General features: G+C 41.6%; 1 protein-coding gene across 6 annotated transcripts; it reads left to right on the forward strand.

The window, feature by feature from the left end:
* Window positions 1–2,963: 2,963 nt before the first annotated feature.
* NFYB (nuclear transcription factor Y subunit beta) lies at window positions 2,964–19,790 on the forward strand. Of its 6 annotated transcripts, none has more exons than XM_059681799.1 (8): window positions 2,964–2,990; window positions 6,074–6,160; window positions 10,931–11,024; window positions 12,740–12,870; window positions 15,788–15,985; window positions 17,254–17,335; window positions 18,568–18,647; window positions 19,348–19,790. In XM_059681799.1, the coding sequence occupies exons 2-8, from the start codon at window positions 6,155–6,157 to the stop codon at window positions 19,378–19,380; spliced, it is 624 nt and encodes a 207-aa protein (XP_059537782.1). In that variant the 5' UTR covers window positions 2,964–2,990; window positions 6,074–6,154; the 3' UTR covers window positions 19,381–19,790. The 6 variants fall into 6 exon arrangements, with proteins under 6 accessions (XP_059537782.1, XP_059537784.1, XP_059537780.1 ...); XM_059681801.1 differs by lacking the exon at window positions 2,964–2,990 and adding an exon at window positions 3,407–3,557 and having other exon boundaries at window positions 10,894–11,024; XM_059681797.1 differs by lacking the exon at window positions 2,964–2,990 and adding an exon at window positions 3,407–3,557.
* The last annotated feature ends 4,987 nt before the right edge of the window (window positions 19,791–24,777 follow it).

Consider the following 24,777-nt stretch of genomic DNA (forward strand, 5'->3'; position numbering starts at 1 on the left):
GAACAGCCAATGCAAAGGCACTGAGGCAGGAGTGTTCCTGCCAGAAATAAGAACAAGGAGTAGAGTGAGCAAAGGATAAAGCAGGAGGAGATCCAATTAGATGGGGAGTGGAGAGGAGACAGATCATTGATCCCTTTAGGCCTTTGTCCAGTGAAGAGGCCAGTGTCATATCGCAAAGAAACAAGTAAGTACTGAGCGTATTTTTTTTCTAAGCGAAGGACGGGTGCATTGCAAGAACAAATCTCTGGACAAAGAAATCTGTGGTCTTACATAGCCTTTTGGAAGCATGGAGTTGGTTAATTAGCACTTTTAGCAACTGGACTGTTTAGAGAGGAAGTGAAGTTTAGCTGAGGCAGCAAGCAGGATTATAGACTGCCAGAAGCCGGTCCATCCTTGCTGCTTGACACAGTCGCTGCAGGGAAGAAACATCTGCATAGCATATGTTTCAAGGGACCTGGCGTATATGGCATACTGTTCTTAATATGTTTGCTCTCCTTCTTGGCGCTATGTGTTTTAACCAAGGTCACCTCTCTGAGAAAGGTTGTTTCCCCAGGTAGGGATTTTTCCCTGAAGTTAGGGAGGGAATAAAACCCCTTAACTAAATGCCAGGAAGTTAATCACTTTAACTTCGAACAATCACCCTTAAGCTACATAATCTTTACTCCCTGGAATGGAGATAAGAAACGCCCTAACCTTTGGAATAGAAAATGACAGGATTAAAATCAACTGGTATAAATACAGATGTAACAAGACAATAAAACACAGAACTTGGCTGGAGATGACAGAACCTGGCTGGAGACCCTGACAAGAGGAACCTGGCTATGATGATCACATGAACGTTGTCTCCGTGTCATTCCTTCTTCGCTGACTCCGTCCCCACCTTTGGGAACCCCTGGACCTGCTGGGGCTGGACCTCAACAGGAGACAAGTTAGGAGGGGAGAGGAGATGTGCCTTGAACTATGGTGGTAGTAAGGGAGGTAATAGGAAGTGTTCCCACTTGGGATATATTTATGTCAACAACAACAAAAACACGCCATGATAATCCAATTAAGCCAATCCTATTGAAGTAACAGAATATTTGCCTTCACACTGGATGAAATGGCTGGCTGACATTACAGAGAGTAACTGGGAGGGGCTGCTTTAGAAGGAGGAGTCAAGAGAAAGCCTCCTTGAAGAGATGAGACCTCAAAGATGAAAAGAAGCCAGTTAAGACCTTACTGGCAAGAGGCTGGTGTGTGTGTATGTGTGTCGAGAAGGTGGTGAGGTTAGGGGGCTGGGAGGAGGGAAGCAGAAGCCAGAACCCTCCAGGCCTTCAGTGCATAGAATGGATTGAGAAGAGAAGAATGGAGACAATACTATAAATACTGTAATAGACACTGTCCTCCTGGGAATTCTATGAGGCCTCATTAAAGTCATAAAGTAAAATCCAACTGAGACGTCTTCATTGTGCCAGAGATTATTTCATTGTTTGCTGAATTATGACTCAGAAATAATGGTATAAACTAAGGGGCAGCTGTGGTGCCCATACACCACGCAGTCACCCATCCTCTGTCTTTTGACTTTAATGCAAGGTCTGGATTAGCTATGTCTTTCTCAAGACTAAATTGTGATCCACGTCTCTCTTTCACCAGCTGATCATGAAAAATGGTTAAGGTTACTAGTACTGAGGGCTTCCTGAATATCGGTATAAAAAGACAGGTTGTCAAGGCAGGATGACCTGGGGGGTTCAACTGCAGAGAGGGTGTGGACTAGGTCCCCAGTCTCCTCCAATGAACAGATACCAGGGGAAGGAGAGCGCTTTCCTCACCTTCGTAGCCTCGGGGCTCCTAGCACAGTGCCTGGTAAACAGTAGGAGCTGAATCACCTTTTTGTTGAATCTGAATTAAGCATGTAGATTAGATCAACAGTACTGAAATAATACATTAGCTCAGAGAAAACAGTCATCCATGCATCTTTTGGTTCATCACCCAGTGTGTGGATTAGTCATACTTCTGATTCTACTACTTCTTTTTTATATTTCCTGCCTTTGAGCACATCCTTTCACTCCACTTTGTAAGTAATCATAGAGAAAGGAAGGTAGAAATGCAAGCCAATTTTAATATTTTCCTTTTTTTTAACCCAATAACAGTTTCAAAAAGTTTGATACATATTAAAATTCATATCATATAAAGATCTTGAGATAATGAGCCCATTTTTTTTTTAGGGCTTTCTATGTTAATTCTAAACAAGCCTAAGCTGTAGCTAGTATTACCCCCCACTGTGGAGGTGAGGGAACTCTCACACAGTGGTAAAGCAGTTTGGCCAGGGTCACAAGCCCTTAGGGGCCGGAATTTAAATCAGGTTGTCTGACTCCACGGCGGCATTGCTCCGTACTGCTCCTGGAATAATTTGGAGGCTTTCACTTGTCTTTTGCTTCATTATTTGCTCCAGAAATGTTAAAATATGTGGAGAAACAGTAGGTGCTCTATAAATAAAACATGCCTGTATATTTCTAAATGATTAAAGCTGGAAAGTTTAATGTGGCACGATGCCACTTGTTTAGTGGAAGCGAAGGGAAGGCGATTCCCGGCTCCCCTTGCAGAAATCCTGCCACCCTTTTACAGTGAGTGGCTTCTGGCTCAGCGCCCATCGGTGATGGTCGCGGCCCGGGGAGGGGGAAGCCCGACCCAGACTGCAGGCGGGGAAAGACAGCAAGGGCGCTCGGCTGCACGGAGGAGAGAACGGGCCAAGGATTCTTGCAGCCCAAATGTCATCTGGTTGGGAAAAGCCACTGTCAGTTGCAACTACTACGGGGATTTGGGGGGGTGGGGCAGGGGGAAGGGGCGGGTGCAACTTTTTAAGTTGGGGTGAAGGCTGGCTAGGCTGTATTTTTAGGTGAAATCCGAAGAAAAGCGACCACCATAGCTCAGTGCCCGAGTCAGAGGGAACGCATTTGGCAACGTGAACAAGGACACAAGGAAAACACGAGGTGCTGAAGGCGGTCCAGGAGGTAACTGCCGCTCAAATCCACCCGGCGGCTCGGGTGTCGCCCTGGCCCGCGGCTCCTGCCCTTGGCCTCCCCTTCTTAAAGAGCGAGGCGCAGGCCGGCGGCACCCAGGCAGGTGTGACAGCTCCACGTGCGAGAGGGTGGGGGCTGAAAAGGGGGAGCCCGAGATCCCCCGCTTCGCAGGGCCCCGGGGAGACACCGTGGGAAGAAAGCCTTACAGACCTCAGCAGCGCCCCAGATCCCGGCCCCTGGAAGCCGCGGGCTCGGCCAATAGACCGCGGGGCCCCCCAGACCCGCACCCCGCGGCGTGCAGCCCGCTCCGCCAGCGCGCGCAGGGGCGGCTGCTCGGCGCACGAGGAGGGGCCGGGGCGGGGCCGCGGAGGGCGGGCGGGCGGGCGCGCGGGAGGCGCGGAGGGAGGGTGTCGGGCGGAGGGAAGCGGCCCGCGGCGGAGGGAGGGGAGGCCGAGTGCTGGAAGCGGAGCTCCGCGCTGGGACTGGTTCCTTCGCAGCCATTTTCTGTCCAACCAAACAGCCGATTGGAGACGGGAGCCAACCAGGGCTGCATTGGAGGTTTGTGTCTCGCTTCGGCCAATGATCGCTCCTAAACCGACTCCACTTTAGCTCGAATGAAATGTCCGTCTCCTCCCGGCGCCGTCCCCGCCGCCAACGCCGCCGCGGCCGGGGGCACTCGCCTCTCTCCCGCCCGCTCGCCCTCCCGCCCGGGCCGGGGCCGGCTCGGCGCCTGCGAGGCCGCTCCCGCTGCGGGCCCGGCCGGGGAGCGGGCGCCGGGCCGCGGCGCGGTCTTTGTGCGCCGGGCTGCGAGCGGCGGGACGCGGGCCAGGGCGCCTCCCGCCCGCCGCCGCGAAGCTCCGGCCGGACGCCGAGCCAGGGGCTCCGGGCGCCGTCGGGCCCCCTCTCGGCGGGGCCCCGCCGGCTCCATTTTGTGCGGGGAGCGGGCCGGGGGCGGAGGGGACGCGGTTCGGACCCCCTGCCCGGACCCTGCCCTCTTGGCCGGCAGCCGCGCGGGGGTCCCCGGGGAGCGCCCCTCTGCCGTCCGTGGGGCATGCGGGTCGGGCCGCTTTGTCTGCCCCGCACCGGGGCCCCGCGCGGCGGGCGGGCGGGCGTTGGGCGCGGGCCCGGGCCTGGGCCGGGGGGATGCGCGGCGGGAGCGGGAGCGGGAGCGGCCGCCCCGCACCGGCGGGACTGACAGTTTGGCGGCTGGGGTGCAGGGTCCGCCCGCGCACCGTCGTGGGGAGGAAGCGAGGCCCCGGGAGGAAGGAATGGATCCGGTCGCCCCGCAGTCGGGTTTGCACGGGAAGGAGGCAGCCATCTGGCGGCTTGCGGTCCGGGGACCGGCCCCGAAGGTGGGACTCAGGTGGAACCTCGCGGGGGAGGCGGGAGGCTGTGTCGGGCCTTCGGAGCCCTGGTCTCCGAGAACAAAGCAGTACAGAACACCCACCAGTCGCAGTCTCCCCCAGAGTCCTCTAGCGGGGTGACTTAGCTCAGGTAGGGCGCGACCTTTCAAAACAAACCGAACACAGCGCATCCCACTCACCTTGGACTTCAGCGTCCGTGGGCCGCGCGCGAGTCGCTGGTCAGCGGGTGGCTGGGGCTCCGTATGCAAACGAGTCGGGAGGGAGGGGGTGAGCCCGTCGGTGTGAGTGGCATTCACAAGTAGGGGCTCTATTTGCAAAGTATTGCAAGTTCAACCAGAGTCCCCTCAAAGGCAGTTCAGTTATCCCTGCTCTTGGAGCTCAATTTAAGGACTTTTATTGATGCAAAACTCCGGTGGTTGATGCCGAAGACGGGAGGGCGGAGGAGGGGTCTGCCGCTTTTCTTGGATATCATTTGCATTTCTTCAAACATTAAACAGATGTACGCATTCCCTTGAGCTTTCACATATATCATAACCTGTCTTTAAAATATATATGCCATATGGGGTGAGAACGTTTTTCTTTAATTTACTGAATCTAAATACTCAACTATTTGGGTGAGTGTGGTGTGAGGGGTAGACCAACCCCACCCCCACCCCCACCCCCAAGCAAAATACACAAATATCTATATATCTTATATTTTAAGTGTTGTGAGGATTTCCCCCTCCCCCCCAAAGACACCCTTAAAAAAAATAACACTTCTAGTTACAGGAAATAATTTTTGGGGCAATGTTGGGGTTAAAAAGAGGACAATATTTGAAAAGAAATTAAAAATTGCTTTTACGATTATAGCAGACAATGTCAGCCTGTCTTTGCTGCCTCTACCCTTGTAATGGCTTTTTGAAAATCCAATTTCAGTGGCTACAATCTTTTCCTGCTGTTTACTAGATTTCATGCTGGAATGCCTATTATTTTTCTTCCCTTAAAATTAACACTGAAAGGATGTTTTTGTTTTGACACCTCTCCTCTAATTGTTTCACTTGAAAAAAGGAAAAGAACAAATGAGAAATGGAGATTGTAGCATTAGTAATTGATACCAATTTATTCAGCTATTCACAGTGAGAATGAAGAGCTATTCAGATGCAATTTTAGTCCAGATTGGTGGTGCTTTAAAATTATAAATAGAGGTCTTAATTGATTGTGTTGTTCTATGTATGTTCTCTGGACAGCATGTATCTTTCCAGTATAATCTGAGATATTTAATTTTAAAGCATTATATTCTGAGACAAAATTTTCTCCCCTTTTGGGCCCCTGAATCTCATTCTAAAACATTAAGAAAACCATCTCCAAATTAAGTCGATATTGTGTCTTGGCTGTTAATATTTTAAGTAGTTTAGATGTGTAATTTTTTGTCTCTTGCATATTATATAATTTGGTGTGTTGTGATGAATATGGTGAGCATGACTAAACTCAGAGCTATGTTGGAAAGGCAATCCCCCCTGCAATAGAATCAACTTTTAAAATTTGAGTTCTCCAAAATAAACCTTCCAATTTAACAAACACTTATTGGGTGCCTGCTTTTTGCACCGTTTTACACCATGCACTCCATTGAATAAGAATTGTAGGTAAAATTATACCTGCCTTTTAAAATTTTACAAACAAGAAAGCCTGCAGGCTATACATTTTTCCTACTGATACATGTTTATATTCCAGGTTGAAATTGGGCAAGTATTAGACACCGGTTTGGAAGGGTGTTCTTGAACACCACTGACAACACCGTTCTGACAGTATTTCATGACAGTAAGTATGTTTTACCATTTTGGTTGTTAATTAGATTTGCACAGTAATTAGCTGGAAATTACAACTGATTTTATATTGGAGATTCCTTATAGGATGAATGCCTTTCAAGTCTAGACAGACAGTACCGCTATTCATTCCCAAAGCTTCCTTCTTTTTAGTGACTTGGTCTGTAGTGTTTGCTGTGGGCCCCCCAAAGGGCTGTCAGAGAGCTACAGGATACATAGCTTGTCCCGGCTCTTAAGAGCCTGTCTGTTTATCTGGTCAGGCTTTAGTCGAATTGAGTACTTCAAGGACAGTTATGAGTGGAATGGAAAATGCTGGCTCTAAATAAGGACAGTACAAATGAAAAGACGAGAGGTGGGTAGGCCTGGGTAGTGGGAGTGTCATGGAGGGAGCTTGCAGGCCTCCAAATGAGCCTTGAAGGTTGAATGGGATTTGGATAGGTGGGGGGTATTGCCAAATGCAGAAGCCTGAAGGCGAGTAACTTACGTTTAGGGAATGGAGAGTACATCTGCATGGTCCAAGGGGGGGATTCCACAGGATAATCCAGTGGTGAGATTCCCCTTGGCCTGTCTGGATACTTAGTCCTGGATCTGCTACAATATCTGTGACATCAGGCCTTGAGCAGTGATTGCCTCACTGCTAAATTGAAAGAGCTGCATCTGGTGATCCATAGAAAGGCACGTTCTAGCACTAAGATTTTTTTTTTTTATCAGATTATAAGAAATGAAAACAAGATTAGTTAGGTTAAGTGAGGGACCCACTCTTCATGCCTGGAAAGATGATGAGAACTGCATTTGAAGGGACAGTCGTCATAGAAGGTTTCATTTGTCCAGTTCTTCCTACATATGGTGCTCTTTGCTCAGTGCTAAAAGGCACAATAACTTCACCTCTCACAGCAACCCCATTTGAATGGGGACGCTGAAGCACAAAGAGGATGGAACGGGAAGACATACAGCTACGAAGCGGGAGCTCAGCCTCAAACCCAGGTGGTCTAAGAGCCACTGTTCCATCATGCCTCCTGGTAAGATGAATCCGAAACCAGGTGCATTTCTTAGCCAGCTGACCATTAACGTCACACATTTTAGAGAACACTATTTTCAACAATCGTCACTAAAGGAATTCAGTGGGATTTCACTACTCTATTCCTACCAGTTCCCTTGATCCTAATGATTCATCCTTTTACCCGTTCTCTTGTCATTTTCCTACCTGCTCTTCCCTCTGTTCCCTGTCCTTCACCAGTAAGTGTCACAAGTGGGCATCCTGGTACCACTTATACGTTCTTGGTCACCAACTTCAGCCAGGCTCTTCCTTCCCGTTCTCTGCAGCAGTGGCATCGTCTGCCCAGCTGCGAGAATCCCAGCATTATCCTTGGTTCTTCCTCCAGCTCTGGTTCAGTCAGATCTGCTGCTGCTTTTACCTACTGCTAACATCTCTTCAGCCTCTGCTCTCTCCAGTCTCCAGATACTGGAGTGACCATCATCCTGCCTGAGTTCCTGCCCTGATTGCAGCACTGTGGTCCTTGCTGGTCTGCCCCTGTCCTAGCCCCCCTCAGTTCATTGTTACACTGGACTGTAGCCCGAGTGGTCCTTTAAAAAAGAAATCTGATTTGCCCCCTTTGCTCTTGTCCACTGCACTGCTTGATCTAGCCCCCACTGAGCTTGCTCTAATCCACCAGGACTACATTTCCCTCTTTTCTTTGTTTGGAACATTCTTTTCCCATCTTTCCCTGCCTGATTTCTATTCATCTTTTAGTCTCAGTTTAAATGTGATTTCCTAACACAGCCTTCCTTGACTCTCGGACTGTGAGGTCCCTTTCGGGAAAAACTCCCCAAACATACAACAAAACATCTGTGTTTTCCTTAGCACTAACAGTTAATCATTTGTAATTATTTAATAGCTCCTATTGTACAATGCTGTCTTTACATGGCAAGTTCTATTCTCATCCTACTTGCTCAAGGTCTCATGACCAGCAAGTAGTAGGGAATTCAAACCAGGTGACCCAATTCCAGCACATTCCTTGGAAGTACTGATAGGCTGTGCTTACCACCCCTTCCCCATGCCCCCAGTTGGCGTAACGTTTGTCTCTGCTAGATGAGGACAGAGACTTGTCTGTGCTGGTGACTGCTTTCCCACAGAGCAGGGACCCGATAAGTGCTAAGTGTTTACTTGGTAAATGTTTGTTGACTGGCTTGCTTACAATTGATAATCCATTTTTAGAAATATTTATAGGATATTTTAGACCTAGAAAGAAATCTTTGGGATGTAGCAAGTTCCATCTCTCCCAATATGCAGATAGCATATTGTAAGCATTAAAGAAGAGGCTAATTTGTTGATGTGCTCATTCATTTGTTGAATGAAAGGTATAAGTGCTTTGGGGATTCAGAGAAGGGAACACTAAGTTTTGGCTTGCAGAATGGAGTAAACCCAAAAGATTTCAGGAGGATGGGGGAACACTGGGTTTAAAGTATGGGAGGAAGACAGGAGGTATGGTGAAAGGACAGGAAAGCTAAAACTTGCGGAACCAGAGACACAGCTAAGCCCGTGATGGCTGGGAGGCTTATCTTCAAAGAAGGGGAGGTGATAGCTGATGTCTCCTGAGTACTCAGTGCCAAACACTGTCCTTAGCAGGTTTCTGTTCTTTGTTTAATTCTGACAACTCCAAAATACTGTCAGAAGCATTTTTTAGAAGCTGAGGTTTAGAGGCTAATCCAAATGATGATCTTGCTTTCTTAATTCCAGTGCATGACAAGATATTGCAATTTTTAACGTTTTGCCTTCAATACTTCTTATGTTATATTTATAAATTAATCTCTCAGATCCTAGTTATTTGAACAGTGTCCTGCAGATCAGCTAATTTAAAAAGACTCATGGTATCCTGTGGATATTCATTTTGGAAAGAATTTTTTACTGTGGTTATTTTCTCCCCTATTAAAAAGAGTTGTTTTCAGTTGTTTGTTCTGAAACAACCACTGGTCCTGTCTCCTGCACCGTGATCTCCCCTAGGGCATTGTAAAAACTAGTCAATTCACATTTATTCTAATTGAGCTTTTTTATGGCTAATAAAACCTATCATCATTCTATCTATTAAAGACTACTCTCCTAGTATCTTGTTTGTATTTTAGGATCAATACAGTATTTTATATTTGGGTAATGTTTCCCATGCATTTGTATTAACTGCAGTATTTGTGTCCTTGTCTAATACTTCTTTCCATCTCTGTTGGACTTTACAAAGTCTTCAGTAACAAGGCATTTATTTGATACATCTGTTGACTGCGGTATCTAACGTAGTTGGAAATACAGATATATTTCCATAATTTCCATAGTTTTTTTAGGGGATAGAGAACAGAATTCACATACCTTTAATAATTTGTGAAAGTACAGGGTACCTATTTACTCATACTTTAAAAAAATATTTGATTGATTGATTGATTTTAGAGAGAGACAGCAATTTGTTGTTCCACTTATTATGCATTCATTGGTTGTTTCTTGTATGGGCCCTGACCACAACCCTGGCGTATCAGGACAGTACTCTGAGCTACCCAGCCAGGGCCTCTAAGAAGTGATATACAGTCAGTGAGTTCTGACTCTGCCTTTCCTACTGATCTCTGAAAACAAGAATCCCTATTGGTTAAATGTATTTCTATATAAAATGGAAATAATGTCACCTTCCCTATCTCAAATAGCTGGGTTCTGGGCTTGATGAATATTTAGGATCAAGTGTCTCTTGATTTGGCCTGAAAGCATGTATATATTCCACTTAAATTTTGCTATACTGTTTATTCAGATAATGCATTACAAATTTTCTACCCACAACTAGCCAGTCCCTTGTTTTTTGTTTTTGTTTTGTTTTTTCTCTCTCTCTTTAAGTATTATCTGCAAAGCCGAAAGACTTCCAGGGTTAGTCATGTTGGTGAAATAAAGTGTAGTAGTTTAAAACTAATGGTTCTGTTTTTTTCCAGATTTTTCCCTCTTAAAGTTCTTTTAGCTCTGACCAAAATTAATTAAGCAGGCATCTTTTCAAATAGCCATTTTAACTCTCACTCTCGTCTGTGGTTATAATTTTCCTACCCTTATATGCAGAACTCCAGTCTCCTTGACCCCTCCTTTTTTTTTTCTTTAAAGAATCAGAAGTTTGAGGGTAGGGGAAAGAGAAAATGAACCTTTGGCTAGAATTAGAGGCTGATGAGCTCACTCAAAATGTGGGTGCATGCTTGGTTACATGGGTACGGATTGTGCAAGGAATTCATATACTTCTTATCCCAGACAACAGTTTGCATCAAGACGTTGTCTACTGTGGAACTTCCGTGAGACCACAAAGGAAGTCTGCAGAGGAACCAGAGGTTTTCCTAGGAATCTTAGGCTTCAGCAGGCGAGCCGAACGTGCCGCACGCAGGTGGCTTTTAGGAGACTGCTAATTTTGGTTTTGCTTGTTAATCCAGGGGTAAGTTAGGTTATAAATCAGAGTTGTCTATACTATATTTCAGGGTTATGCAGTTGAAAATAAAGAGATGTGTATTTTAGATTCATTCCTTATTTTGTTTCCCTGTTGGTCTTATGTTTTCACTTACGGAGGATGGTAGGGAACTCTTGGATAGTTGGCAAATTATCAAAAGGTTTCCAAATCAAGAAATAGAAATGTTTTCTTTTAGTAAGCTTAAGCTATGAAAAATGTAGTTGACCTGTCCTATGATATTCCATGAGCACTGACTCTGTTATGTTTTTTACACAAGTTTTACTGAAGAAGGCTGAAACACTTTTTCTTCCTAGATGGATGGTGACAGTTCTACAACAGATGCTTCTCAATTAGGAATTTCTGCAGACTATATTGGAGGAAGTCACTATGTTATACAGCCTCATGATGGTAAGAGCCACAGTCAGAACAGCTTCACAAGTAGAAGCAAATTAGGAAGTGGAAATTTTATTAATATGATGCTATAGGCTACTTTTGTCTTTATAGGAAAATTAGCAATCTTGCATCACCATTCATTGAAAGTGTATAAAGGTGTACTGTGCTACTTTATTTAGCAACAGTCTTCAAAGAGTGATGAGTTATAGAAAAGAATTCTGTAAGAGTATACCTTTTAAAGTTTCTTTAAAAATTTGTTACTGATTTCCTATTTGAGAATGAAATATAAAAAACTCTTACTCAACTGGAACAATAAAAAGTTCCTTAGAGGGTGAGTTGCTAGCTATTATTTTTAGTACTTATAAACAGATTTATTTTTGTTTTTCCTTCAATATTAAGTTTGAGTTTGCAGGTATTAAAATTGGCCTATCAGAAATAATTTGGTTTTGTGGCATTCTGATTTGTAAGATTAAAAACATTAAGATACATTTTTGTAGAAGACAATTAGAGGAGGCAATTAGTTACTTCATCCTAAAACATACTTAAACAAGTTAATTTTGACAACATCCTTTTAAACACATGAAAATGTATACTGAATCAGCTTAAGTGACTTTCCTATTTAATTCATATAAAGAGTGGGAAGTTTCCTTACAAGATAATGCATTTAATCATCAAAGGGTATTATTGGTACTGTGAAAGCTTCAGTTATATCTCAATCTACATAATTTGAAAATTCACTTTTATAATAACATTGAATCACTGCTATAGCTTTGTTCAAAACTATAACTACATTTGTAATAAACCAATTAGATCAGTAATATTCAAGTCCAATTTTCCCTTTGTAGGTAAATTTGGCTTTGGGTAGACATATAAGCTCTTAATCTAGCAGTAGTCAAGGAGCCATCATCATAGGTCAGGGTCTGTAAGTTTTATAGCTCAGTCATGAGACACATTTATGAGCACTTCTTATGTTATAGGTGCTACCAAGTGCTAGGAAAGAATCAAAGCTGACCCCTGGTCTCAAGTAGAAAAAAATCTAATAGAAGGAATCCTATATAATAAAAGGCTAATATGCAAATCGACCGAATGGTGGAATGACCTGTCACTATGATGTGCACTGACCACCAGGGGGCAAACGCTCAATGCAGGAGCTGCCCCCTGGTGGTCAGTGCGCTCCCACAGGGGGAGCGCCGCCCAGCCAGAAACCCTGAGCCGGGTTCACGGCTGGCGAGCCCAGCAGCCTCTCCCGCCTCCGCGGCAGTGCTAAGGATATCCAATTGACAGCAGTCAGAAGCCATCAGTCGGACATCCCCCAAGGGCTCCTGGACTGCGAGAGGGCCAATTTCTTGCACCGGGCCTCTAGTCAGAAATAAAAAGAATCATACAGTGTGTCAGAAAAGATGCAGAGGCACTTGTGATGTTTTGTGAAAGCAGAGCTCACTTCTGAAGTGCTGTGCGAGGTTGTTACTGAGCTCTTGGAGAATGAGTAGGTAGGATTTGAGTAGGAGAGCTGAGGACCAAAGTGTTCTAGACAGTAGGTTTGAAATTAAGGAGTGGGTTTCGTTCTGGCCCTGAGAAAGTGGTGAAAAAAAACTACTATATCCCAATCTCTAATAAGGGTTAGGAAATGAGCCAGAATGGCTCTCATCCTAGATTGCTATAGACAGTCTTCTCTACCTTGAAGTAAAAATTATGAGAAGCCTTAAACTAAATTACTTTTATTTCTTTAGATACTGAGGACAGCATGAATGATCATGAAGACACAAATGGTTCAAAAGAAAGTTTCCGAGAACAAGATATATATCTTCCAATTGCAAATGTGGCAAGGATAATGAAAAATGCCATACCTCAGACGGGCAAGGTAATGTAGAGGAGAAGCTTAACTAGGATATTTTGGGGATGGGGTGGGGTGGGATGTAAAACTACGTGAACATAGTTCATGACTACAGTTAGTTATTGATTTCAGTCCTTCAGCAAATCAAGTATTTCTTTCAATTCTAATACTTAGTTACTGAACAACATTCCATTTTCAGTTCTATCATGTCCCCAAAATGTGCTCCTTCTCCCACCTATTATAAGCAGATGAAATATAAGAAACTTTAAAAAAATAGGTGTATTGTCAGAGCTATCAGGTTTGGGCATATGAGGTAACTTTCATAATGTGGCAGCAAAATTGGGTCATATTGGACTGATACATGTATTACAAGGATTTTTTAAAAACCCTTTTATGCCCAAGCTGGTTTGGCTCAATGGAGCGTCAGCCTGTGGACTGAAGGGTCTCAGGTTCGATTCCAGACAAGGGCACATGCCTGGGTTGTGGACTCGATCCCCAGTAGGGGGTGTACAGGAGACAGCCAATCAACGATTCTCTCTTCATCATTGATGTTTCTATCTCTCTCTCCCTCTCCCTTCCTCTCTAAAATCAATAAAATATATTTTTTAAAAATCCTTTTATTTGGAAACAACTATTTTGTTTTTTATGTTTTTGTCATTTTACCTGAGAGAACATTTTTTAAAATTGATTTTTAGAGCAGCAGTCGCCAGTCTTTCGGACCTCATGGACCACCAGTGGTCTGCGGACTACCGGTTGGCGACCGCTGTTTTAGAGAGAGAGAAAGAGAGAAACATTGATGTGAGAGAGAACCTCTCGTGGTTGACTCCTATACTTGCCCCAATTGGGATTGAACCCGCAACCTGGGCATGTGTCCTAACTGGGAATTGAACCCACAACCTTTTGGTGTACAGGACGATACGCCAACCAACTGAACCACCTGGCCAGTGTGAAACAACTTTTTTATAAAATTATAGATCTTAACATACATTTAAATTCAACTGGTAATTTTTTAAGTAGTTTTGTTAGAACAATTTTAAAAATTCGTCACTGTACTCACCACATGGTCTCAAATAAAATTCACTTTTTATGTTTTATATTGCATAATAAACTTCTATCATTTTATTATAGCTTATAAAGTATACGTGAACGTAATAAAGCTTTTAAATAAATATATTATTAAAATATATCACTCAGCCTAGAAGTTCCAGTTTGAGAGGTCCTCTTTATGTTTGTTTGTTTTTTTAAATATAATTTTTTGTTGATTTCAGAGAGGAAGGGAGAGGGAGAGATAGAAACACCAATGATAAAGGAAAACCATTGATTGGCTGCTTCTATACATCCCCTACTGGGGATCGAGCCTGCAACCTGGGCATGTGCCCTGACTGGGAATTGAACCATGGGCTCCAAGGCTCAACTTCTGACTCACACCTGCTGGGTCTCTATATTTTAAGGGGGAAAAAGCACAACTGCTTATTATTGCTGAGGCTAGGCCTGCACTGTTGTCCAGTACCCATAGCTTCAGATGGTTATTGAGCACTTGAAATGTTATTGAGCTAATTGAGATGCACTTGAAATGTAAAACATAGACCAGGTTTTAGAAGTTTGTATGAAAAAAAGAATGAAAATACCTCAATTTTTAAATTGATCCTGTGTTTAATAATATTTTAGGTTTATTGGGTTAAATAAAACATGTAAAATTAACTTACCTGTTTCTTTTAATGTGGCTACTAGCTATCTAAAGTTATATATACAGCTCACATTATATTATCTTGCTTGACTGCATTTATGAAATTCGTTTACTTTTCTCCAGGATGCTGTTTAGGTATGGAGATGAAAGATAGTATGTTTTAGCAAGGATTTTGAGTGTCATTCCTATTAGAGTGGCTTTGGAATTGCATAATTTAGTCCATTAGAGTCTTACTTTCAAACCCCAGGCCCTTAAGAGAACGGTTTTTATGAGATGGTGGGTGTGTGCTTCTTTAGGTAGGCTTTCTTGTTGTTAATCCTTACCAGAGGATATTTTTTCCATTGATATATTTTTTTTAAGAGAGAGTGGAAGGGAGAGGGAGAGAGAGAGAGAAAGAGAGAAACATCGAAGTGAGAGAAACATATGGATTGCTTGCCACCTGCATGTGCCCCAACCTGGGCCGGGGATCGAGCCTGCAACTGAGGTCCATGTCCTTGACTGGAATTGAGCCCACCCTTCAGTCGGGCCAGCGCTCTAACCACTGCGCAACCAGCAAGGGCTGGGTAGGCTTTTTAATAAACTCAAAACCTATGCCTGACACTTTGTATCTTCAGTAGAAAAAATGTCACCAGGTGTCATTCTTTCACTCCCTTGCAAGTCTTATGTGACTTCAGTGTTTGTTTTTCAAGATTTTGGTGCCGTTATTCTTGGAAATGGTAGAGCACAGAACTGGCACCGAAGTCTGTAGCCCACAGTATACTATCTACACACAACCTGGTTTTCTTGGGACACTCATTAGTAAGGGTTTTTATCTTGGGGTGGAAGGGACGTCCAGTGGTTGCTTTTATAACTAAACTAGAGCCCGATGCACGAAATTCATGCAAGAGTAGGCCTTCCTTCCCCCAGCTGCCGATACCAGCTTCCCGCTGGCACCCAGGACCTGGGCTTCCCTTGCAGCCCCAGCTTCACCCCGAAGGTTGTCCAGTCTAATTAGCATATTATGCTTTTATTATAGATTATATCTGTTTTCTGTGAATAGTTGTCAAGGCTTCTCTGACTTATATTTGAGTTTTTAATTTTCACTCTGAGGGTGGAATTTTAATAGTACAAATTGTTTATGTTAGCATATATTTCAAAGATTAAAGGTTTAGTCATAAACTGAAGTTTGTATTATTCTGAATAGCTTTCACTTTTGCACATTGTTAGGAAGGTGATGATTATATTCCCTGCAAATTTACCTTTCATTTTTCTCTTCAGATTGCGAAAGATGCCAAAGAATGTGTTCAGGAATGTGTGAGTGAGTTCATCAGCTTTATAACATCGGAGGCCAGTGAAAGATGCCATCAAGAGAAACGGAAGACAATCAATGGCGAAGATATCCTCTTTGCCATGTCCACCTTAGGCTTTGACAGTTATGTAGAACCTCTAAAATTATACCTTCAGAAATTCAGAGAGGTGAGTAAAATGTCTTCCATTATGCTTCTAAGAAAATAAGATACACTATTCACTAACTTGTAAAATGTATTGCTTAAAAATTCATTTGATAGCGAACTACATAACATTTGTCAGATGTGTGTCATCACTTATGTTACTGTACTTAAGTAGCAAGTCCTTTCTTTTTCCTTTGGTTATTACTAACGACAGCATAGTTACGTAATGATTAAGAACGTGGACTCTGAAGGGTGAATCCCAGCTCCACCACATGTAAACCATGTGACCCTTGGCAGCTTATTTAAGTACCTTAAGCCTTGGTTTCCTGATCTGTAAGGTGAGGTAATAATAGTCCCTGCCTCCCAGCATATGGAGAGGGCCAGGTGCAACAGCCTATGGACTGCATTTAGCTGGGCATATAGTGAGTGCTCAATAATGTCAGTGTGTGCGGGTATTGTTATTAATCGCTGCCTGTGAATTTTATGAAAATGAGTTAAAATCGGCATATTTATTTCTGCACTGCAAGTTGGGTATATGATTCACTTTGCTTTCAAAATATTTTCTTAGTGTCTTTAGTGTTAGGATACCATTAAATTCGTGATAACTTTATGGAATGATTAAAGTAGGAAGAAATATGTAAATTCTTCACAGTATTTTTCCAAATCTTTAGCATCATGGGACCTTAGAATGGAAGATAACTTAGAGGTCTTTGGTCCAAACTGTAATTTTGATTTAGAAATTTTAAGCTCCATCTATCTGAGGAAAATCAAGGCCCTGCAGTTATTAAGAAAGGCAAATAAACCCTCCTTCTTATCTTAGTTCATGTAATAAAGGTATTTGTTGTTCTTAAAAAAAAAATTAAACTTTAAATTTGCTGTTACAGTACTGCCCAGTTAGCTGAAAGTGTATATGTAATTGATAACATGGGTCATTTGTAGTAGATTCATAAGCTGAATATTTATACTATTTTACAGACTATTTCATCTGTAAGTAGAGTTCTATTTTCCTTTTGATGTAGTGTGGAATTAGAATAATTTATTTAATTTTACCCATAAATAATTTAGATTTTCTAGGTCATTATTAAGACTATCTTTTGATGATTACTACTTGTATAAAAAGTTTTAGCATTTGAAGACCTCTTCATATGTAATTAACCAGAAGTGTTAATAAATATTCTGTGTAGTGTTTGTAAAAAGAGAAGCTCCTAACTTTAGGAATTAATCAAGCATTGTTGTTTAGAAAACTGTTTCTTTTGAATAGCAGTGATTACTTTTTTGGTTCTCCTCCCCCAGGCAATGAAAGGGGAGAAAGGAATTGGTGGAGCAGTCACAACTGCAGATGGACTGAGTGAAGAACTCACAGAGGAGGCATTTAGTAAGCAGTGTTGTTACACGTTTATACAACTAAATTTAATGTAATTTAATGTCAGTGGTGGTACTTTAGGAATATCAGCACTGAGTGTTTTAACATAGCACTGTCTTGAATAGTCCTTCTTAGTTGATGCCCGTATATTTGAAGTCAGTGAGGGATAAGTATAAAATTTAAATTTTGCAGACATAATCTTTCACCAGTAGTTCAACTGATTGCCATAGCCCTTATTTTTTCGTTTAAGATTCACGTGAGATAGGAATGCTGAGAACTGTAGTTTGCAATATAAAAATCTTGTGATTTAAATAAATTAGAACTGATTTATTTATTTATTTATTTATTTTAAATATATTTTATTGATTTTTCACAGAGAGGAAGGGAGAGAGATAGAGAGTTAGAAACATTGATGAGAGAGAAACATCGATTGGCTGCCTCCTGCACATCTCCTACTGGGGATATGCCCGCAACCCAGGTACATGCCCTTGACCGGAATCGAACCTGGGACCTTTCAGTCCGCAGGCCGACACTCTATCCACTGAGCCAAACCGGTTTCGGCTATTTTTTTTTTTTTAAATATATTTTATTGATTTTTCACAGAGAGGAAGGGAGAGAGATAGAGAGCTAGAAACATCGATGAGAGAGAAACATCGACCAGCTGCCTCCTGCACACCCCCCACTGGGGATGTGCTCGCAACCCACGTACATGCCCTTGACCGGAATCGAACCTGGGACCCTTGAGTCCGCAGGCCGACGCTCTATCCACTGAGCCAAACCGGTTTTGGCTCGGCTATTTTTTTAATTATCATATTGTTATATGGTGAAATAAAAGGTCTATGGTGATTATATTTCTCATATAAACTTTATATGTAAATATTTTATATTTCTCATATAAACTTCATATGATTTCTTATATATAAAATATATGCTGCTTAGGTATGTGAGTGTTGCTTCCAGCCAACCCTCATGGTGTAGGTCTACTCCTGACTCAGAAACTCATTTCCGCAGGTTTGTCCACATGGGTAGTTAGCTAAAGTACAGTTCAGAGAAATGAAGATTCAGAAAATCAAAAATGCTTTAGGAGCTTTTTTAAAATGGAATATTTGGGGGTTATGCTTTGGCCCAAGATTACATTGATAAACAGCAGAATTATAAGAGACGTTAATGGCACATTTTTACAGTTCAGACCAAGAAAGTAGATGCAATTCTTTTCTCACTTTAACTTTTTTTGGGTCTTTTAGCTAACCAGTTACCAGCTGGCTTAATAACTGCAGATGGTCAACAACAAAATGTTATGGTTTACACAACATCATATCAACAGGTAGAGTACCTTCTTTGTATTTAAAATTATTTTAAGAATTTATTATATCCATTGATTTTGATCACAGGTAGTTAATTTCAACACATTATTATTATTAACCTGATTTTTAAAAAGGTTAAATATTATTTTCTCGGAATATATAATTGTTTGGTACTCTCGTAATGTTATACACACACACACTCACACTCACACTCATGAGGCCCGGTGCACAAATTTGTGCAAGGGTGGAGTCCCTCGTCCTGGCTGTCGATCAGGGCCGCCTCGCCCAGTCCAGGGGGAGGGACTGTGGGAGGTTGGCTGTGAGAGCGCACTGACCACCAGGAGTTAGCTCCTGTGTTGAGCGTCTGCCCCTTGGTGATCAGTGCACATCTTAGCAACCGGTTGTTTGATCGACTGGTCTTAACGGTCACTTAGGCTTTTATATGTGTGTGTGTATATGTGTACACACACACACACACACACACACACACACACACACGGTCATATTTGCATAGAAGATTTCTAGAAATATAAACAAGAAATTAATAAAGTAGTTTCCTTGGGTAGAGAGAGAGAAGATTTGGGGTGAGAAGACTTATTTTTCATCTCTATTGTTGTTTTTCTTAATTGTCTATTATTTTTATTCATTGAATGTTTATAATATGCATGTTATTTTTAAACTAATTTTTCATTCTTGTCAACTTAAATTTTCTAATCTTAGATTTCTGGTGTTCAACAAATTCAGTTTTCATGATCTGAAGAAATGATGGAGCGGAGTAGGAGAAGCAAGTCTGTACGATTCCGAAGCAGAGACATTAGAAGGAAAGGACTGGGGAAAGTTGTCTCTCTGTATATTAAATAGCTGTAATGTAGCTTCCTGATGCTTGACTAATTGAGGTGTTAATTCTGACTTGAGGATCTTTTTCATGAATGATTTTAAAGAAAAATTTGGATTTTAAAGGTATTAAAATATTTTTGTTTTGTACAAGAGTTTGTTGCTCTGTATGACTCCTGTATGCATTGTATATTGCAATTTATTACTGTCAGAGATTTGTAGACAGTTTCTTATTTTCATATTGAATCATGTTACTTTTGTAATTCAAGTAAGCAGCTGGGTTAATTCATGATGTTTGCCCTTTTAATAAAATACAAGGGTAGAGTTCATTTTGAATGCAAGTTGCCTTTATTATAAGTTTGAGTTTGTCTTGGTTATATACTATCTTGCATGATAGCCTAGCTAGATTTTTAACATTTGCCATATTTATTAAAATTAATTTTTTGTAAAACATTCATAGCATAAGCAGCACCATTTTTAAAAAATGTAACTGAAAAATTAAGTGTGAATGCAGAAGCAAATATTGTCTGTCCTATTAAATTTGGTGCCCATTAACAGTGTTTACACTGTTCATTGTGCCTGTTAAGATAATTTTAGTTTATTGGAGCTTTGTTAAGACTACATTTATTTATTATAAGTGTTGGAATTCATTTAAGTTTAATGTAGTCCTAGTGCTCTTGAAATGGTGCCCCTTTCATTTTGTATAAGATTTTTCCAAAACATATCTTACTATCCTCTTCCAGAAGAGGGACTTTATAGTCTGATGGTAAATGTCCTCATTTTACTTTTTTAATTGAAATATCAAGTTTCCGGTTATACTATGGGAACCAAGAAGCATCAGACATCAGTCTGTATACTGACATTTTTTTGCATGGGTGAGTGAATGACATGAAGAATTGGGTGAGTGCTATGAATGGGGTGAAAGAGAAGCCGCCAGCTTCTAATGTGCTGTCTTGATCTTTGCAATAAACTAAACTTATATAATGTAACTTTGCATAATTTAGTAGCATGTATTTGGGTTGTTCCGTTTTTGAAATTAGGATTTGTATTTTTTCATCTTTTAGGTGATAATTAACTTGAGTGTGGTTTTTTAAAAAAATCAATAATTGCTATTGTATATTTTGCCTAAAAGGGCGAGTGTTTGAGAGAATGTGATCTTGGAAGAATGCTCATATTTATAAGGTATAAGCAGTTTCCCACATATAGGCTGAACAGAAGCATTTACTTTGCCAGAAGGCGCCTTTGGGGGCATATTTGGACTAATCTGAGGTTAATAACTTCCCCTCCCCTTTAAAAAATAGTCATCACAGAGAACAAATAAGCAAAAAGGGGAGGAGTGGTGAAACAACCATCATTCTACTACTATGTTGAAATGACCAGTGTTAATATTTTGGTAAATATCATTTGTCCTTTTACTTTGCTAAATATGTATATTTTTATAAAAATAGGTTCTTACTTGCTTGCATACTGTTTCATAATCTGCTTTTTTTCACGGAATATATTGCAAACATTTTCCAGGTCATTAGTCTCCTAATTTTATTCCTCTATTCTATCGTGTGACTGAAGCATAATTTATTTAATCCTCTATAGGACATTTTGACTGTATACATCTTTTCCAGGTATAAACAATACTTCACTGAATCTTGTGTACATCCATGACTGTTTTCTTAAAATAATTTCTTACAAGTAGAATTGCAGGGTTAACAGATAGGCAAAATTTTTAGGCTTTTGATACTTACATATAAGTGTATTTTTGAAATATCTTCTATTTGATCCAGGTAGTATGTCACTATCCTATATAATAAAAGCCTAATATGAAAATTGATTGAACAGCAGAACGACTGGTCGCTATGATATGCACTGACCACCAGGGGGCAGACGCTCAACTTAGGAGCTGCCCCCTGGTGGTCAGTGCTCTCCTACAGGGGGAGTGCCATTCAGCCAGAAGCTGAGGGGGAGAAATTAATAAAGTGTTTCCTTGGGTAGAGAGAAGATTTGGGGTAAGACTTCCCCTGAGGGGTCCCGGATTGTGAGAGGGCACAAGCCGGGCTGAGTGACAGCCACCAGTGCACAATGTTGTGCACCAGGCCTCTAGTATAATTGATAAAAAGCATTTGGTCTTTGGTAGTTTAAAGACTGTGTTATGTTTAAGCATCAAGATAAAGAAAAATTAGACAACTTTAAAATTTTAATATATACCAAAACAAATTTCTAAATTTAGTAATTCTCTGGTAGTCCTGACTAAAAGCTTTAAAGTAGGTAAAACCAGGTCACTTTGGGTTATGTGACTTTCATACTCTGAGAGAATGAGCATTCTGCATGTGCCAGGTACATAATCTCCTTTTACACACGTAAGAGGTAGTGATGGAGTCTTTCTTGGCTTATGTTGCACTGAACTGAATATGTTTTCGTCCCCTTTGGAATGTCGTAAGTATATAAGTTCCTACATTAACCTACAAGTGTGTGTTTTTAAAAAATGTAAGTTTATACATCCTGCTTTTATAAATATCCAAGAGAGAAATTGCCGGGAGCCGGTCCATCCTTGCTGTTTCAAGGGACCTGGCATATATGGCATACTGTTCTTAATATGTTTGCTCACCTTCTTGGCGCTGTGTTTTAACCAAGGTCACCTCTCCGAGAAAGGTTGAATCCCCAGGTAGGGATTTTCCCCTGAAGTTAGGGAGGGAATAAAACCCCTCAACTAAGTGCCAGGCGGGTAATTAATCCCTTTAACTACGAACAATCATGCTTAAACTACATAATCTTTTCTCCCTGGAATGGAGATAAGAAACGCCCTAACCTTTGTAATAGAGATTGATAGGATTGAATCAACTGGTATAAATACAGTTGTAACAAGACAGAAACACTCAGAACTCAGAACACAGAACTAAGGACACAGGGCTTGGAAGACAGGACCAAGAGAGACAGAGCCTAGGCACAGAACCTACACAGAACGTTCTCTAGAGACAGAAGAACTTCACTGGCGAGAGCATGCCGGAGGATCCTGGACAGGGACTGGCCTCGGAGCCTGGAGGCAGAGCCTGGCGAGAGAGCATGGCAGGGATCCTGGACTGAACCTGACTGCGGAGATTGGCAAGAGAACCTGACCAGGACCTGGCCACAGAACCTGGCTGGAGATCCGAAGCAGAACCTCTCTGGAGATCGAGACCATTCCTTCTTCACCGACTCCGTCCACACCTTTGGGGACCCCTGGACCTGCTGGGGTTGGACCCCGGCAAGAAATGGGCTCAGAGACTAAGTCATAGATAGAATATATATAAAAGTTAAGATATAAATGATCTAATTCAGGGGCACCAAAAATATGCACTTAAAATAGACTATCTTTTGGTGTAGCTCTTAACTTAGTATCATTTATATGAGTAGCTGAAAAGTATATTTTATCACATAAAGCAACAAATATTCTCTGGTTTGGGACTGTTGATAAAATAACTTTCCCTAAGAGATTTTTTAAAAAAAATCTTGCACTGCAAGATTTCATTCTTAGCAAATGGTAGAAGCTATTCCCCCCCCCCCCCCATGTTTCATGCCTAATTGCTACTGCTGTAGGAAATCCTTTTAGTTGGACCCTCATAACTGTGTTCAGTTAGCATTATTAAAGGTAGCCAGTGTTCCTTTAACACACCAAGGCCATCCAGAAAACAGGCAATAAGGCTTTTTTTTTTTTTCAAGAAAGGAAAATACTGAATAGATACTACACAGTAGGAGGAAGAGAAATACAAATAGCTTAAAACGTCCTCATACCCAATTATATGACACTAGGAAGGTAAAATTCTCTCTGGAGTAAAGCATCTCTATTATTATGAGGTAGAGAAGGGGCAGATAGGAGCTAATGAAGAAGCTATAGTCCCTTAGATATTTATTTCAAGACTTTTTATTTATCCCGATTTAAAGGATTTGAAAACAGTAAGGCAGAATCCCTTCAAATCATGCGCCACAGCTGACATTGGATGGATTAATTTCTCTGGCTTCTGGCCATCACCTTTCAAAATGTAAACTTGTGCAATAGTACAGGTTTCCCTAACCGTGCTTCCAGAAACAGTTTTCTTTTGCACTGCATATTAAATAAATACTTGTGCAAGGCAATGTATTATAAGAACTCCTATGCCACGGTTAATGCCAGCAAGTGTGCCCCCAAAAAGTCAGATATGTGCTGGCTCTGTCTATAGTAACCTAATGTTCATGGATTAGTTCTGGGGGTGCAAGTTATAAGTTTGATAGGTAATTTCTCCATCTTCCACAAAAATACCTAAGATTAAAAAGTTCTGACACTACAGCGTAAACTTTTGCCTCTAAGGCAGTGGTTCTCAATCTCTGGCCCTTTAAATACAGTTCCTCATGTTGGGACCCAACCATAAAATTATCTTCGTTGCTACTTCATAACTGTCATGTTGCTACTGTTATGAATTGTAATGTAAATATCTGATATGCAGGATGGTCTTAGGCGGCCCCTGTGAAAGGGTTGTTCGACCGCCAAAGGGGTCGCGGCCCACAGGTTGAGAACCGCTGCTCTAAGGTATAATTTAGGTCATTTTCGTCCTCTAAAACAAACAGTAACAATTTTGTGTCTTTTGCACCTGTTTTCCAAAGTTCAATTTCAGAGTACATGTGAATGAAAGATATTTTCAAACCTTAAACACCGGATAATTGATGTAAAACAAGTTGCTGGGCAAAAGATAAGTCATAACAGACAGTGCCTCCAGCCAGGACAGGTATGCCAAGAGGCCTATTCATGCATAGATAATCCCCAATCCTATGTTTACAAGAAATCAGATCCAAATCCTTTTTTCAGACCAAAGCAATGACTAATCAAAGAACACAAAGGAGTAATATTTGGGCTAACAGCCATTAAAGGAAATGCAGAGCCATTCTTTTAGAGGAAGAGTATAACTAAAGAATGGTTTCTGCACATTTCTAACCTTGCAAGTAGCAGTCTCACAAAAGTGCTATCTTGTAGAACAGTGCAAAGCAGAGAGCTTGGCACCCTGGAATTCTGTATAGACCAGGGGTGGGCAAACTTTTTGACTCGAGGGCCAAGTGGTTTCAGGTTGGTAGCTCTTCCTGCAGTGTCTGGCAGAGCAAACTCTCCTCAGGACCTCAATTTCAATCCATGCTTCAAATAATTCCTATTTCCCAAGGAAAATAAGTTTTAACTCGAGGGAAAATGGCACCACGAGGGAAAAACAACACAGTGTATACAACAGTGGAATCACTCACAAGGACTCTAAAGGAAAAAAGTAATTTGTAAAGGAATAGAAGCATGGAAAATACGAAGAATGAGCAAAAGATTACACAGAG

The sequence above is a fragment of the Myotis daubentonii genome, chromosome 2 (genome assembly GCF_963259705.1).
Source record: "Myotis daubentonii chromosome 2, mMyoDau2.1, whole genome shotgun sequence".
NCBI lineage: Eukaryota > Metazoa > Chordata > Mammalia > Chiroptera > Vespertilionidae > Myotis > Myotis daubentonii.

Bases quoted from the DNA above. Each gene is read 5' to 3' on its own strand.
- NFYB (XM_059681796.1), top strand. From the start codon at position 3,614: ATGAAATGTCCGTCTCCTCCCGGCGCCGTCCCCGCCGCCAACGCCGCC. The intron at 4,352-6,073 runs GTGGGACTCAGG...TTTATATTCCAG, and splicing joins TCCGGGGACCGGCCCCGAAG to GTTGAAATTGGGCAAGTATT.